Source organism: Pristiophorus japonicus, unplaced genomic scaffold (genome assembly GCF_044704955.1).
Source record: "Pristiophorus japonicus isolate sPriJap1 unplaced genomic scaffold, sPriJap1.hap1 HAP1_SCAFFOLD_224, whole genome shotgun sequence".
NCBI lineage: Eukaryota > Metazoa > Chordata > Chondrichthyes > Pristiophoridae > Pristiophorus > Pristiophorus japonicus.
Window position 1 is genome coordinate 877,785 of NW_027251951.1, and position 16,729 is coordinate 894,513.

Genomic DNA, 16,729 nt, shown 5'->3' on the forward strand with positions numbered 1-16,729 from the left:
ATATACTTGCATTGGAGACTGTTCAGAGAAGGTTTACTAGGTTCATTCCAGAGATGAGGGGGTTGACTTATGAAGATAGGTTGAGTAAGTTGGGCCTCTACTCATTGGGCTTCAGAAGAATGAGAGGTGATCATATTGAAACTTATAAGATAATGAGGGGTCTTGACAAGGTGGATGCAGAGAGGATATTTCCACTCATAGGGGAAACTAAAACTCGGGGACATAGTCTTAGAATAAGGAGCCGCCCATTTAAAACTAAGATGAGGAGAAATTTATTCTCTCGGAGGGTTGTAAATCTATTGAATTCTCTGCCCCAGAGAGCTGTGGAGGCTGGATCATTGAATATATTTAAGGCGGAGATAGACAGATTTTTGACTGATAAGGCAGTAAAGGGTTATGGGGAGCTGGCATAGAAGTGGAGCTGAGTCCATGATCAGATCAGCCATGATCTTATTAAATGGTGGAGCAGGCTCGAGGGGCCAAATGGCCTACTTCTGCTCCTATTTCTTATGTTCTTATGTTCTGGAGGCAATATCATTTAAGAAACAAGACTTTGAGTCGATGAGCTAAGATAGACCTGTTGACCTTCTTCATCTGTACCTACTTTGTGACCTTTGCTCCAAGGGTATTTTCCACTAAAACACAGCAGTTTGGTAGTTGAATACTGTTACTACCATCATTAAATACCAAGTTCATGCTTTGCAGTATATTAGCAATGGATTTTAATACAAAAATGCTGATTTTCTCCCAAAGTATAAAATTAATATATCAACAATATCTCTCAAATTAAGCTATCAAATATATAATGCTAGTTTCATCAAAGAAATATTTCTTCCATTTCCATTTGTTGTAGAAGCCATCTAACTACAAGTTTAGCAAAGCTAGAGGGAAGTCTCCCAAGAGACAATTACGGAATGGCATTTGCTGCTGACATAACAGTAGTTCACAGACTAACCCAATCCCCCTGCCTGACTTTGGGAGACTTCATAAAGAAAAAAAACCTAAATAAAATAGCAGTCAAAACAAAGTATTCCCCTGGTTCCTTTGGTTTCCCAAGCCAGAAGCCATTCCAGACTGACAGGGTCACTGGATAACATTCTCCCAGGCCTCATAGTATCAATGTCACTCTGAAACTACCCATGCGTAGTTCTGCAAGAGTGGCTCAGGGTGAGTTTTCTTATGAATTTGCTTCCTTTTCCATGGGAAAGTGCCTCAACTTAATTTAACAAACACACAAACTGGGGTATAAACCTTTTATGACTGAAGAAATGGAATCAAATGCATTATTGGTGTTGCATTAAACTATAGACTCCTTATCATTTGTAACAAGCTTGAGATATTTGGAATTCTGTTTGGAATCTTCTGATGCATCGCCATCTTGGTTAGAAGCATGGAATACACAGGTGCAATCAACATCACCCACAGCCTCCTGGGTTGCATTTGTGGGGTCAGTGTTTATTTAGGAAACCTGTTGAGTATTAACACTGCTGGCGCCATCCCTAGGATCCTGTTGTGTCTTAATGCAGTAAACGTCATCTCTGGTAATCTGGTATCCAATGTTTTGAATTGAATATTGCTGAAAAAAAAAAATAATAAATTCATTTCAACCCTTGCAGCAGGTATTTCTAATAGTAAGTAGGGCAGTTGTAATCATCAGTAGCAATGTTAATAAATCAATCTTCCAACCACGGAGATTTTGGGGTAGATTTTGTCTCCCACCTGGGCAGTAATCTGCCTGGGCGGATCACCAGACCTTTATAGAAACCACCTGATTTTCATTCCATGATTTTAGTGGATTGAAAATCAGGCTGTATCCATAAAGAGCAGTTGATCCAATCTGCCAGTTTACTGCCCTGACAGTGAAGACAAAAATCGACCCTGTTATTTGAGCAAGCTCTTTCATGATGAAGTCACTTTAGTTAGTAAGTATAGACCAGCAAATATTAGAGCATAATTTCCTCTACAAGCACTTGAGCATAAAGGATCATCTGGTCAGGCGAAGAGGATTGCTAGCCGATAATGGAGCAAGCCCGATTTTACACCGATTGAATTGTTATTCCAAGGATTAGCACGCAGGACAGAGGCTGCCTGCTGTAGCTGATCTCCCCTCCCCTCTCTCGCCCAAATACTGGTTTAAAAATGAAAAATTGTCCTGACCCTGGGAAATTTGGCCAAGATCAGTGACACATCCTTGTGGCCGACTGACCTTTCACCTCACTGGAAATACGTTCAAATTCCATAATAGAGAATAATCCAGCCCTTATTTTATTGTCATGGGGTTTTTCTAGCAAGAACAGGTTAATTTATCTATTTACAATTCTACTCCTAATAGATTCAGTACTACTTCATTGACAGGGCCATTGATATCCAATTTGTCTACTAATGTAAAATATTTTAGATTTAATAATTTAAAGAGAAATATATTTCTGACATCTTCAGCAAATATGAACATAACTGAATCAAATTGTTACAATAATTAAATTTTCTTTTCAATCATTCAGGCTCCAATTTTAATCATAGCCCCCCACCCCTTCCCAGCAGAAATCAGGCAAGTGGGCAGTTAAACTGATCCAGGTTACTTACCTGCCCTCAGGCTACCTCGATTCTCTCGATCACAATTTTTACATAGGCTTCTGGAAAGGCAGCTAAACCAACCACCCAAAGCTGGCACGGTCCGTCGTTAAATATGTAGATTGGGATCTGATGACCTCATCGGGCCCCGATTGCTAGTTTAACTCTAGCCTGACCGAGGAAGCACCTTTGGCCTTCTTGCCAGGCTGAACCAGGTCAGTAGAATATTGGGATGAGAAGTGTCCCTGGAAGGCAAGTCTTTCGCTTTTCTTTGTGGGACCAGGAAGAGCAGGAATGCTCCTCCAAACCCCTTTAGGAAACTATAGGCTTTGCATGCCCCAGACTCCCCCGCTTTCCTTCCCATCAGACCCTCTCAGACCCCTTCCTACATGCCAGCCATGGGACTTCCAATTTTCTGCAGGCTGGCAGCCACTTCCCACATTCCCACAGGAAGTGGACCGGAAGCTTGTTAACAAACCCCAGGAGTTAAAATAGCTCAGGTTTGATTTCTGCAACAAAAATAACCATCAAATATCTTTGAATAAAGAGAAATGAGTTCTCACCTGGGGAATAACAACCAGTTGCTTCCTTCTATGCCTGAAATACAATGTTTCAATACTTCAATATATTATATCAGCAATATGATTTCAAACTTATCACAACTTATGACTTATCAAGGGGACTTTTAACCTGCAGGAGCGAGTTGTGTTGGGTCTGAGTGGGTGGTTAACTCTGGCAAAAATGCAAGCAAGTTGGGAAGCCGGCTCCAACCCGCTGAAGTCTGCATTTCACTCCAGCTTGTTGAGCTGCATGCACTTAACACCCTCGGGAGATATGTTAATTGTTCAATTAGAGAAATTTCCAGAAGGCATTCGATAAAGTGCCACAAAAGAGGTTACTGCAAGATAAAAGTTCATGGGGTTGGGGGTAATATATTAACATGGATAGAGGATTGGCTAACTAACAGAAAAGAGAGAGTCAGGATGAATGGGTCATTTTCCGGTTGGCAATCAGTAACTAGTGGGGTGCCGCAGGGATCGATGCTGGGTCCTCAACTATTTACAATTTATATTAATGACTTGGATGAAGGGACCGAGTGTAATGTAGCCAAGTTTGCTGATGTTACAAAGATAGGTGGGAAAGCAAATTGTGAGGGGGTGGAAAACATCTGCAAAGGGATATAGACAGGCTAAGTGAGTGGGGACAAATTTTGCAAATGGAGTATAATGTGGGAAAATCTGAGGTTATCCACTTTGGCAGAAATAATAAGAAAATCAAATTATAATTTAAATGGAGAAAAATTGCAAAGTGCTGCAGTAACAAAAGGTTAGTATGCAGCTACAGCAAGTAATCAGAAAGGCAAATGGAATGTTGGCCTTTATTGCAAGGGGGATAGAGTATAAAAGCAGAAAAGTCCTGCTCCAACTGTACAGTGTATTGGTGAGACCACACCTGGAGTACTATGTACAGTTTTGGTCCTCGTATTTAAGGAAGGACATACTTGTATTGGAGACTGTTCAGAGAAGGTTCACTAGGTTGATTCCGGAGATGAGGGGGTTGACTTATGAGGATAGGTTGAGTAGGTTGGGCCTATACACATTGGAATTCAAAAGAATGAGAGGTGATCTTATTGAAACTTATAAGATAATGAGGCTGCACGACAAGATGGATGCAGAGAGGATATTTCCACTCATAGGAAAAACTAAAACTAGGGGACATGGTCTCAGAGTAAGGGACCACCCATTTAAAACTGAGATGAGGAGAAATTTCTTCTCTCAGAGGGTTGTAAATCTGTGGAATTCTCTGCCCCAGAGAGCTGTGGAGGCTGGAGGCTGGATCATTGAATATATTTAAGGCAGAGATAGACAGATTTTTGAGTGATAAGGGAGTAAAGGGTTATGGGGTGCGGGCAGGGAAGTGGAGCGGAGTAGAAACATAGAAACATAGAAACATAAAAAATAGATGCAGGAGTAGGCCATTCGGCCCTTCGAGCCTGCACCGCCATTCAATGAGTTCATGGCTGAACTCATGATCAAAACAGCCATGATCTTATTGAATGGCAGAGCAGGCTTGAGGGGCCAAATGGCCTACTCCTGCTCCTATTTCCTATCTTCTTATGTTCTTATGTTCACCTGCGTAATAAATTCTCTGCCCTTACCTCAGCTTATCTGCTGCTGAAATCCTCATCCATGCCTTTATCACCTCCAGACCTGATTACTCCAACACACTCCTGGCTGGCCTCTCTTATTCTACCCTCCATAAACTTGAGGTCATCCAAAATGCTGCCGCCCATGTGCTAACTCACACCAAACCCCGCTCATCTATTTCCCCTTTACTTGCTGACCTCCATTGGCTCCCAGTTAAGCAAGGCTTCGATTTTAAAGCGCTCATCCTTATTTTCAAATCCCTCCATGGCCTTGCCCCTCCTTATCTCTGTAATCTCCTCCAGCCCTATAATCTCCCTATACCTCTGCGCTTCTCCTATCCTGGCCTTTTGAACATCCCCGATTTTAATTGCTTCACCATTGGCGGTTGTGCCTTCAGCTACCTATGTTAAGCACTGGAATTCCCTCCATAAATCTCTTCACCTCTCCACTTCTCTTTCCTCCTTTAAGATGCACCTTAAAACCTATCTTTTCAACCAAGTTTTTGGTCATCTGCTCTAACATTTCCTCCTGATGGCTTGATGTCAATTTTTTTTGATAACGCTCCTGTGAAGCATCTTAGGATGTTTTATTATGTTAAAGGCATAATATAAATATAAGTTGCTGTTGTTGTTCATCAACCACAAGGGCTTCCATCCATAAATGTGCAGCTAGTGTACAACCACAAAAAGATCTTTATGCAGATGTATGCAAGATTTCCAAGCAACTGCCATCTTGAGGCAGTCCATCCTCCCTGATCTCTTCACAGCAGGAAGCAAGGTTATCAGCTGGCTGCTCGGAGAAAAGGTTACCCACTTAAAACGTAGCTGATGACACTTCTCAGAAACGTGAAGAATTAGGCCCAAGAGCGATGCAATGAATGACATATGACCACTCGATTTGTAATCGAACAAGCCAACAGCATGCTGAAGATTGGCTTCAGGCGCGTGGATGTATCCAGAGGTGCCCATCAGTACTCAGCAGCCAGGGTCTCCAGAATGGCCATGGTGTGCTGTGCTCTGCACGACATTGCAAGGCAGTGAGATTTAGAGCTGCAGCAGGAACAAAGCTCACAGCATAGTGCCTCTTCAGACGATTCCGAAGAGGAGAAGGAGGGGGAGAAGTGGGAGGAGGAGGGAGAGGAGGAGGAGGCAGAAGGTGATGTGGGCAATGCACCACTAGCTTTGTACATTGCTGCCCGGAATGCCCCGGATGCCCTCATTATTGCAAATTTCACTTAGGTTGCACCCATCTTACAACCACACACAAAAGGCAATTTTGCCCCACACCTCCCTGCTCCAATGCCACAAGCATAAGGCAGTCCTGCAAACATCAAAGCATCCTTTTTACAGCAATCTTTTCATTGCTTGGTGTAAATTCATGTCTTCCCATTCATCATCACACAACTGAAAAAGCCACTTACCAGCCAGCAAACAAGGGCAAGATGGGAAAGTGTTGCAAAAGAATAATATTTATGTGGTTCAAATAGACAACAGAAACTTTGCAATATAACAATATACGTCACATCCATGTGCATAATCTTGTGCAACTTCAAGGGGGCGAAATTGCCCATTTTTGCAACGCCTGTTGGCTCCTCCTGGGGGCGCTAACGGGGCGTAGAACAGTATTTCCCTCCGGGCCCTTACAGCCACCAAGAGCACATCCAGGGAGGCTTTTCTGAAGCGGGGCGCAGACTTTGCCCATCTCAACTTCATTTCAAGAAGTCTGTGGCTCTCCATGACAACTCCAAATGCCTTTGATTTGCATATTTGGAGTATCCCTTTAAATATTGGAGTTGAAATTGTGTCATGTGGGTCGTACTTATACTCGCTGATGCTAATTCGATAGGAGACCAGGAAATAAAATGAGAATGAGGTGTCTGAGTTGAAAAGTCTTGAGCTACACTTACTTCCGAGTTTCCCATGAGCTATCGCCACTCCCTCCCCCACCCCACCTCACACCTGCCCAAACCTTGCTCCTAGCGCATCTGTGCATTAAAATCCAACTCATCATAATGCAGAATATTCTTTTTGATCTGAAGTCACATGAACTTTGATAAATTTTTATCTCAATGAATAATCTTGACTATTAAGGTAAATCTGCTGAGCTCTCCACTGGGTTAATTCATTTAATGCCATCATCATCATAGGCAGTCCCTCGGAATCGAGGAAGACTTGCTTCCACTCTAAAAATGAGTTCTTAGGTGACTGAACAGTCCAATACGGGAATTACAGTCTCTGTCACAGGTGGGACAGACAGTCACAAAGGGAAAGGGTGGTTGGGACTGGATTGCGGAGTGCTCCTTCCACTGCCTGTGCTTGTTTTCTGCATGCTCTCGGCGATGAGACTCGAGGTGCTCAGCGCCCTCCCGGATGCACTTCCTCCACTTAGGGCGACCTTTGGCCAGGAACTCCCAGGTGTCAGTGGGGATGTTGCACTTTATCAGGGAGGCTTTGAGGGTGTCCTTGTAACGTTTCCTCTGGCACCTTGGACTCGTTTGCCATGAAGGAGTTCCGAGTAGAGCGCTTGCTTTGGGAGTCTTGTGTCAGACATGCGAACAATGTGGCCCGCCCAGTGGAGCTGGTCGAGTGTGGTCAGTGCTCCAATGCTGGGGATGTTGGCCTGGTCGAGGACACAACTGTTGGTGCATCTGTCCTCCCAGGGGACTTGCAGGATCTTGCGGAGACATTGTTAGTGGTATTTCTCCAGCGATTTGAGGTGTCGACTGTATATGGTCCATGTCTCTGAGCCATACAGTGGGGTAGGTATTAATACAGCCCTGTAGGCCATGAACTTAGTGACAGATTTGACAGCCTAATCTTCGAACACTCTTTTCCTCAGACGGCCGAAGTATTCTCCAATTTAATTAAAGTCTCCTTTTCTCAAGTTAGCTTTAATGGGGAAATCAGTGGAGGCATGTGTACACAATAATCCACACTGGCCAAAGACAGTTAGAAAGGACCTGGTGAAAGAGTAGAGGCTGATGAGCATATGGATCACTGCCCCAAATATATGGATTATGTGGATTTAGAAACATAGAAACATAGAAATCTACAGCGCAGAAGGAGGCCATTTCGGCCCATTGTGTCCATGCCGGCCGACAAAGAGCCATACGGCCCTCGGTCAACAGCCCTAAAGTTTACATTTAAACCTATGAACAATGTACAATTTTGGAAAGGTAAAGAGCATCCAGCACAACCAGTCCATCCCACACAACTGGACACCCCTTGCACTACAACATTCTTCACTCCATTCCAACCGGAGTCATGCCATCTCCTGAGAGAGGCAAAAAACAGATATAAACCCAGGCAAATAGGGGAAAAAAATCTGGGAAAATTCCTCTCCGACCCAGCCAGGCAATCAAAACCGTATTCGATTCCCTGCAGTATATACAATCATATCTGCGCTAGCCAACAAGAGGTTATCCAGTCTAATCCCACTTACCAGCTCGAGGTCGAGGTAATGTCTGTAAGCTTGTAATGTTTGTAGCTCCACACTGTGGATGTGGATGTATTGTGTACTGTAACTGCACAGTTAATAATAAACAGAATATAAAAGGGGTCAGAGAGTCTAGTAAGGAGGAGGAACTGAGGGAAATCCTTATTAGTCGGGAAATTGTGTTGGGGAAATTGATGGGATTGAAGGCCGATAAATCCCCAGGGCCTGATGGACTGCATCCCAGAGTAGTTAAGGAGGTGGTCTTGGAAATAGCTGATGCATTGACAGTCATTTTCCAACATTCCATTGACTCTGGATCAGTTCCTATCGAGTGGAGGGTAGCCAATGTAACCCCACTTTTTAAAAAAGGAGGGAGAAACAACAGGGAACTATAGACCGGTCAGCCTGACCTCAGTAGTGGGTAAAATGATGGAATCAATTATTAAGGATGTCATAGCAGCGCATTTGGAAAGAGGTGACATGATAGGTCCAAGTCAGCATGAATTTGTGAAAGGGAAATCATGCTTGACAAATCTTCTGGAATTTTTAGAGGATGTTTCCAGTAGAGTGGACAAGGGAGAACCAGTTGATGTTATTTTTTTTGGACTTTCAGAAGGCTTTCGACAAGATCCCACACAAGAGATTAATGTGCAAAGTTAAAGCACATGGGATTGGGGGTAGTGTGCTGACATGGATTTAGAACTGGTTGTCAGACAGGAAGCAAAGAGTAGGAGTAAATGGGTACTTTTCAGAATGGCAGGCAGTGACTAGTGGGGTACTGCAAGGTTCTGTCCTGGGGCCTCAGCTGTTTACACTGTAGATTAATGATTTAGACGAGGGGATTAAATGTAGTATCTCCAAATTTGCGGATGAAACTAAGTTGGGTGGCAGTGTGAGCTGCGAGGAGGATGCTATGAGGCTGCAGACTGAATTGGATAGGTTAGGTGAGTGGGCAAATGCATGGCAGATGAAGTATAATGTGGATAAATGTGAGGTTATCCACTTTGGTGGTAAAAACTGAGAGACAGACTATTATCTGAATGGTGACAGATTAGGAAAAGGGAAGGTGCAACGAGTTCTGGGTGTCATGGTACATCAGTCATTGAAGGTTGGCATGCAGGTACAGCAGACGGTTAAGAAAGCAAATGGCATGTTGGCCTTCATAGCGAGGGGATTTGAGTACAGGGGCAGGGAGGTGTTGCTACAGTTGTTCAGGGCCTTGGTGAGGCCACACCTGGAGTATTGTGTACAGTTTTGGTCTCCTAACTTGAGGAAGGACATTCTTGCTATTGAGGGAGTGCAGTGAAGGTTCACCAGACTGATTTCCGGGATGGTGGGACTGACCTATCAAGAAAGATTGGATCAACTGGGCTTGTATTCACTGGAGTTCAGAAGAATAAGAAAGGACCTCATAGAAACGTTTAAAATTCTGATGGGTTTAGACAGGTTAGATGCAGGAAGAATGTTCCCAATGTTGGGGAAGTCCAGAACCAGGGGTCACAGTCTAAGGATAAGGGGTAAGCCATTTAGGACCGAGATGAGGAGAAACCTCTTCACCCAGAGAGTGGTGAACCTGTGGAATTCTCTACCACAGAAAGTAGTTGAGGCCAATTCACTAAATATATTCAAAAGGGAGTTAGATGAAGTCCTTACTACTAGGGGGATCAAGGGGTATGGCGAGAAAGCAGGAAGGGGGTACTGAAGTAGCTTGTTCAGCCATGAACTCATTGAATGGCGGTGCAGGTTATAAGGGCCGAATGGCCTACTCCTGCACCTATTTTTCTATGTTTCTATGTTTCTAGAACCAGACAGATTTCCGGAGGCTTCCAAGAGAGCTGCCTGCCATGTTGGAAGCTGTGTGTGCTTGTGCTCTGTGATTATATCACATTTGGCGGCGAGATGGGATTTTTAGGATAATTTAAAGCTTAAATTTTGTTGCTGAAGGATTCATCCAGCCGACAGAGAGACTTTGGAAGTTTCTGTCTTTGGAAAAAGCTACAAAATCCGAGGTAAAATACAGCACACGGTGTGAACAGCTAGAGATTAAAATGGCAGGTGGAATCGGACATTTGGGGGAATATAGACACAACCGGGAACATTTTAAAGCGTATGTGGATCGGCTAGAAATGTATTTCACTGCAAATAACATAATCGAAGTTCCAGACAATGCAGTCCACAACCGGGCTGTGTTGGAACATAAGAAAGCGATTCGGAGGCGGGGCCGGCATTGTACGAAACCCTGGTAAATCTGCTTGTGCCTGACGCGCCAAAGGACACAACGCATAAAGAGATTTTAACGAAGCTGGAGCAGCACTATAACCCCAAACCATTAGAAATTGTTGAAACCTATCGTTCCTGGATTTGGAATCAAAAGGCTGATGATATTCTCAGTGATTGCATCGTAGCATTAAAAAAGCTATCGATGCACTGTAATTTTGGAAACTTTCAAAACCGAGCATTACGGGATTGTTTTGTTTGTGGGGTAAAAAATTATGCAATCAGAAGGAAGTTATTGACGACGGATGACTTGACTTTTGAGATTGCTTGTCAGACAGCGAGGTCGATGGGCATGGCCGAACAATATTCCCGAGAATTAAATAATAATTACGGTTGTCAGTCAACCGAGGTAAATCACCTGCAGGTTTAAAGTACAAGACGGTGGGGGCCCAAAGTCTCAGAAACTGGCAATTCTAACAGTGTCGAAGTCATGCTATAGGTGCCTGGGCCAACACATTGCTCAAAGTTGTCCATGCGTGAAGGCAGATTATTTCATCTGCAGAAAGACTGGGCATCTTGCGAATGCATGCCGACTGAAGGGTAAACCAGCTTTCAAAGCTATGAGTCCAGTGTTCAAAGCTATGAGTAGAAATCCCAAGAGACTGCACAGGATGGAAGAACAACAACAGGACGAGGAGATGTTAGAGTTACACATCATCAGGAGCACGAGGTTCATGGACAGCAATTTATAAAGCATCAAAATCTACATAGATGTTGCGGGATTCAAGATACCAATGGAAATTGACACGGGTGCATCAGTGAGTGTAGTACCAGAGTCACTGTACCTCGACAAATTGCATGATTTCCAACTGGAGAAATCCAAGATAGAGCTGCGAGGCTACTCGGGAGAGAAAATTCCTGTGGTAGGTCGTATCACCGTACCGGGAAAAAATAAAGATCAATTTCAGAACTTACCTCTAATAGTAATGAAAGGAGACAAGTCTGCCTTACTAGGAAGAAATTGGTTGAGCTCACTGAAGCTGGATTGGAGTAAGATTTTCTGTGTGGAAGCGAGGTTTTCATCAACGGATGAGGTTATCAAGAAGTATCCGAAGGTGTTCTGCAAAACGGGCAGTCCGATCCAAGGCTTCAAGGTGAGTGTCAGGGTACAGAAGGACGCTAGATCGGTTTACTACAAGCCATGTTCCATACCATATGCACTCAAGGAGAAAGTTGAGCAAGAACTCAAAAGACTAGAGACTGAGAATATTATTTGTAAGATAGATCGATGTAATTGGGCTACACCCATTGTTGTTGTACCGAAGTCCGATGGTAAGGTAAGATTGTGTGGTGATTATAAAGTTACCGTAAACCAGGTTCTAGAGGGTAATGTCCCCAATACATTGCCGAATATAGAAGATTTGTTCACAACACTGACAGGTGGTCAGATCTTCTCAAAACTGGATCTTACGAATGCCTACTTACAGCTTGATGAGGAATCCAAGTCATGTTTGTCTATGAATACTCATCTAGGCCTATATCAATTTAATAAGCTACCGTTTGGAGTGTCTTCCTTCTCTGCCATACACCAAGGGGTGAGGAACCAGGTTTTGCAAGGTATTGAAGGGATAGTATGTTATTTGGATGAAATACTAATTTCAGCACCAAATAGGCAAATTCATAATAACATATTGAATGAAGTCCTCAAACGGCTAGAGAAGCACAGAGTACGAGTGTCTGCTCGTAAGTGTGAGTTATTTAAAAACTCAGTGGAGTACTTAGGGTACAGAGTAGACAAAGATGGTTTACATCCAACCATGGAAAAATTGGATGCAATCAGAAATGCACCCACTCCCAGGAATGTCACTGAACTTCGTTCATTCTTTTGAACTATTATGGAAAGTTCCTACCAAATTTGGCTACAGTATTATATCCACTGAATTAACTTTTGAAAAAACAGGTCAATTGGAAGTGGTCACAAGAATGCGATACAGCATTCAAAGAGTGTAAAAGCAAATTGGTGGAGAGCACCATGTTAGTTCACTATGACATATCTAAGGAGATTAAGCTAGCATGTGATGCCTCTCCGTATGAAGTTGGGGTAGTGATCTCTCATGTATCACGTAGTGGGGAGGAGAGACCAATTGATTTTGCTTCGCGCACTCTCAGTGCCAGTGAGAGTAATTATGTGCAAATTGAAAGGGAAGCTTTGGCATTAATTTTTGGGGTCAAGAATTTTCGCAAATACTTGTATGGTCGTAAGTTTACCATCGTTACGGACCCCTGACAGCAATCCTCCATCCAAAGTCCCCATTTCCAACATTAGCTGCAGCCCGAATGCAGAGATGGGCGTTGATTTTGTCAGCATATACATATGATATTGAATACACATGATCAGCTGACCACAGTAATACTGATGCAATGTCTAGATTGCCTTCCCCATCACAAGTTACACCCGATGGGGAAGAAGTGTTTTATTTTTCATACATTGATGAACTGCCAGTCACAGCTGAAGAGATTGGTAGAGCAACCAAATGTGACCCAGTGATGTCAAAGGTGTATGAGTATATTGCAAATGGATGGCCAAACCAGGTAACAGGCAAGGTTCTGTGCTGGGGCCCCAGCTGTTTACATTGTACATTAATGATTTAGACGAGGGGATTAAATGTAGTATCTCTAAATTTGCGGATGACACTAAGTTGGGTGGCAGTGTGAGCTGCGAGGAGGATGCAATGAGGCTGCAGAGTGACTTGGATAGGTTAGGTGAGTGGGCAAATGAATGGCAGATGAAGTATAATGTGGATAAATGTGAGGTTATCCACTTTGGTGGTAAAAACAGAGAGACAGACTATTATCTGAATGGTGACAGATTAGGAAAAGGGAAGGTGCAACGAGACCTGGGTGTCATGGTACATCAGTCATTGAAGGTTGGCATGCAGGTACAGCAGGAGGTTAAGAAAGCAAATGGCATGTTGGCCTTCATAGCGAGGGGATTTGAGTACAGGGGCAGGGAGGTGTTGCTACAGTTGTTCAGGGCCTTGGTGAGGCCACACCTGGAGTATTGTGTACAGTTTTGGTCTCCTAACTTGAGGAAGGACATTCTTGCTATTGAGGGAGTGCAGCAAAGATTCACCAGACTGATTCCCGGGATGGTGGGACTGACCTATCAAGAAAGACTGGATCAACTGGGCTTGTATTCACTGGAGTTCAGAAGAATGAGAGGGGACCTCATAGAAACGTTTAAAATTCTGATGGGTTTAGACAGGTTAGATGCAGGAAGAATGTTCCCAATGTTGGGGAAGTCCAGAACCAGGGGTCACAGTCTAAGGATAAGGGGTAAGCCATTTAGGACCGAGATGAGGAGAAACTTCTTCACCCAGAGAGTGGTGAACCTGTGGAATTCTCTACCACAGAAAGTAGTTGAGGCCAATTCACTAAATATATTCAAAAGGGAGTTAGATGAAGTCCTTACTACTCGGGGGATCAAGGGGTATGGCGAGAAAGCAGAAAGGGGGTACTGAAGTTTCATGTTCAGCCATGAACTCATTGAATGGCGGTGCAGGCTAGAAGGGCTGAATGGCCTGCTCCTGCACCTATTTTCTATGTTTCTATGTCTCTATACACATCCATTCTTCATTCGTAGGAATGAATTATCAGTCGATAAAGATTGTATCATGTGGGGTGCAAGAGTGGTTATACCAAATAATTTCAGGTCCAAATCATTAGGAGACCTCCATGGCCAGCACCTGGGAATGTTTTTGACCAAGAGTTTTGCACGCAGTTATTTTTGGTTGCCAGTCCTTGATAAAGATGTAGAGTACGTCGTGAGTCAGTGTACAACATGTCAATCGGTAAGCAAGCAACCACCACCAGTACCATTACAGCCATGGGAATGGCCTCCCAGGGTGTGGCAAAGGCTATAAATTGATTTTGCTGAGTTAGAAGGACAACAGTTGTTCATTGTGATTGATAGCCATTCGAAGTAGGTTGAGGTGTTTCCAATGTGGAAAATAACAACAAGTAAAACATTGGACATTTTACAAAAATGATTTTCTTCATTTGGCCTCCCTGAAGAAATTGTTTCGGATAATGGACCACAATTTTGTTCAGAAGAATTTGCATAATTCACAAGCAAAAATGGTGTGAAACATATCAAGGTTCCACCATACCATCCTGCTTCGAATGGTGCAGCAGAATGTACTGTACAAATTGTAAAACGTGCCCTCATAAAACAAATGTTAGATGCAAATCCAAGGAAATGACAGTTGTCATTGGATCACAAATTGGCTAATTTTTTGATTACATATCGAAATACTCCTCATACAACTACTGGTAGAACACCAGCAGAGTTGTTTCTCAAACGACATCCACGAACCAGATTCTCGTTGTTAAAACCAAATTTGGCAAAGTCCTTGGAAGAGACACAATTAAGGCAGAAAGAGAATCATGATAGAGGTAGAGTAAAAGAGAGAAGTGTGAAATTAAACCAGAAGGTGAGAGTGAAGAACCATCACCATAAATGGTTAAAATGGTTACCAGGAAGAATGGTGAAGATATTTGGTAAATATGTTTGATAATGGACAGGTTAGGTTTGTTCATATTGATCATATTTTACCTACAGACATGGAAGGAGTTGAAGGTGGGAATGATTCAATTATTTCTGACTCATCAGATAGTTTTGATACACCAGTAGCAAATCCTAAATCCAATGTACTGGAAACAAATCTAGGAGAGAATCAGAATGAAATTCTGAGTCCGAGTCAGGAAAACAAAGAGCCTGAAGTTAAAGTGAGTTCAAATTAAAATCAAGGAAATTCCTGGAGGAAAACGTTCCTCAGGATGAGCCTCGAACGAGTGCGAAATCGACACCATGTTTGGAAGGTTCTGTTCGAGAGCAAAGGTATCCTCTTCGAAACAGAAAACAAGTGGTTAAGTTAAATTTGTAAATGTGGAAAAATAAATAAGTTTATATCCTGTGTTATGTATAAACATGAAAGTTATGTAAGAGGTTTGTTATGATGGCTTCTTCATTAAGGAGGGAGAAGTGTAATGTCTGTAAGCTTGTAATGTTTGTCGCTCTACACTGTGGATGTGGACCTATTGTGTACTGCAACTGCATAGTTAATAATAAACAGAACCAGGCAGATTTCTGGAAGCTTCCGAGAGAGCTGCCTGCCATGTTGGAAGCTGTGTGTGCTTGTGCTCTGTGAATATATCACAGTCCATAACCCTGCAGGTTACGACATTTCAAATGCCCATCCAAGCATCTTTTAAATGTGGTGAGGGTTTCTGCATCTACCACCCTTCCAGGCAGTGAGTTCCAGACCCCCACTACCCTCTGTGCAAAGAAACTTCCCCTCAAATCCCCTTGAACCTTCCACCAACCACCTTAATACTATGTCCCCTCATAATTGACCCCTCCACCAAGGGAAATAAGCCCTTGCTATCTGCTATATCCAGGCCCCTCAAAATGTTATACACCTCAATGAGTCTCCTCTCAGCCTCTTTTGTTCCAATGAGAGAAAACCCAGCCTATCCAATCTGTCCTCATAGCTAAGATTCTCCATTCCAGGTAGCACCCGAATAAATCTCCTCTGCACCCGAGAGGAGACAGTGCACTCACGTCCTTCCTATAATACGCCGACCAGAACTGCATGCAGCATTCCAGCTGTGGCCTAACCAGAGTTTTATACAATTTTAGCAAACTGTCATATATGTATACTCTGTACATACTATGCTGGTGACACTAGAGGGTGCAACTGTGGGAGGCCCAGGCAGCAGCTGTATAAAAGGCTGCTCACCACATTGCTGCCTCACTCTGCAGTTTGAATAAAGAGACTAAGGTCACAGCAGTTCAAGCACAGCACTAGGCCTCGTGGAATTATTCTACAGATAAGTAGAGACACATTAACTGGCGACGAGAACAGATCATAGACTTACATGCAGAGATGTCTGCCGTTGGTAGTTTAGAAAAGTTTACAGAGGGTGAAGCCTTTACTTGGATTTCGCTGGCCAGGTATTGCTTCTACACACACCGCCACACCGAGGGCCAGGATTTAGCGGAATATGTCGCAGACCTACGAAGGCTCACGGAACCGTGCGAATTTGGCAAACTCCTCAACAATGTGTTGTTCGTAACGGGACAGGACATAAGTACACCATCACCTTCAGCCAGGCGTTCACGACCTCGATGTTGAGATTCTCCCAGAATCAAAACTCACTGGCAATACTGTGCAGAAAATAACTGTCGATCAAAGAATTAGACCGACTCAGAGTCCGCCAAGGGGTGTAAATGTGAATCGTTTAACATGCCGACATGCGGGGGTAACCCTCGGGTCCGTCTGTGTTGATTCAGACAC

The 16,729-nt window shown here is 43.4% G+C and overlaps 1 protein-coding gene across 1 annotated transcript in view; it reads right to left on the reverse strand.

Annotated features, from left to right (window-relative positions):
* Nucleotides 1-1,315: 1,315 nt before the first annotated feature.
* Nucleotides 1,316-16,729, reverse strand: part of LOC139245599 (nectin-1-like) — a 225,676-nt gene continuing 210,262 nt past the window's right edge. The window contains exons 7-8 of the mRNA XM_070871195.1: nt 3,135-3,168; nt 1,316-1,576 (exon numbers count right to left, since the gene is read on the reverse strand). Of these exons, the coding sequence (XP_070727296.1) occupies nt 1,460-1,576; nt 3,135-3,168 (151 nt within the window). The 3' untranslated portion in view covers nt 1,316-1,459. The remainder of the gene's footprint in view (nt 1,577-3,134; nt 3,169-16,729) is intronic.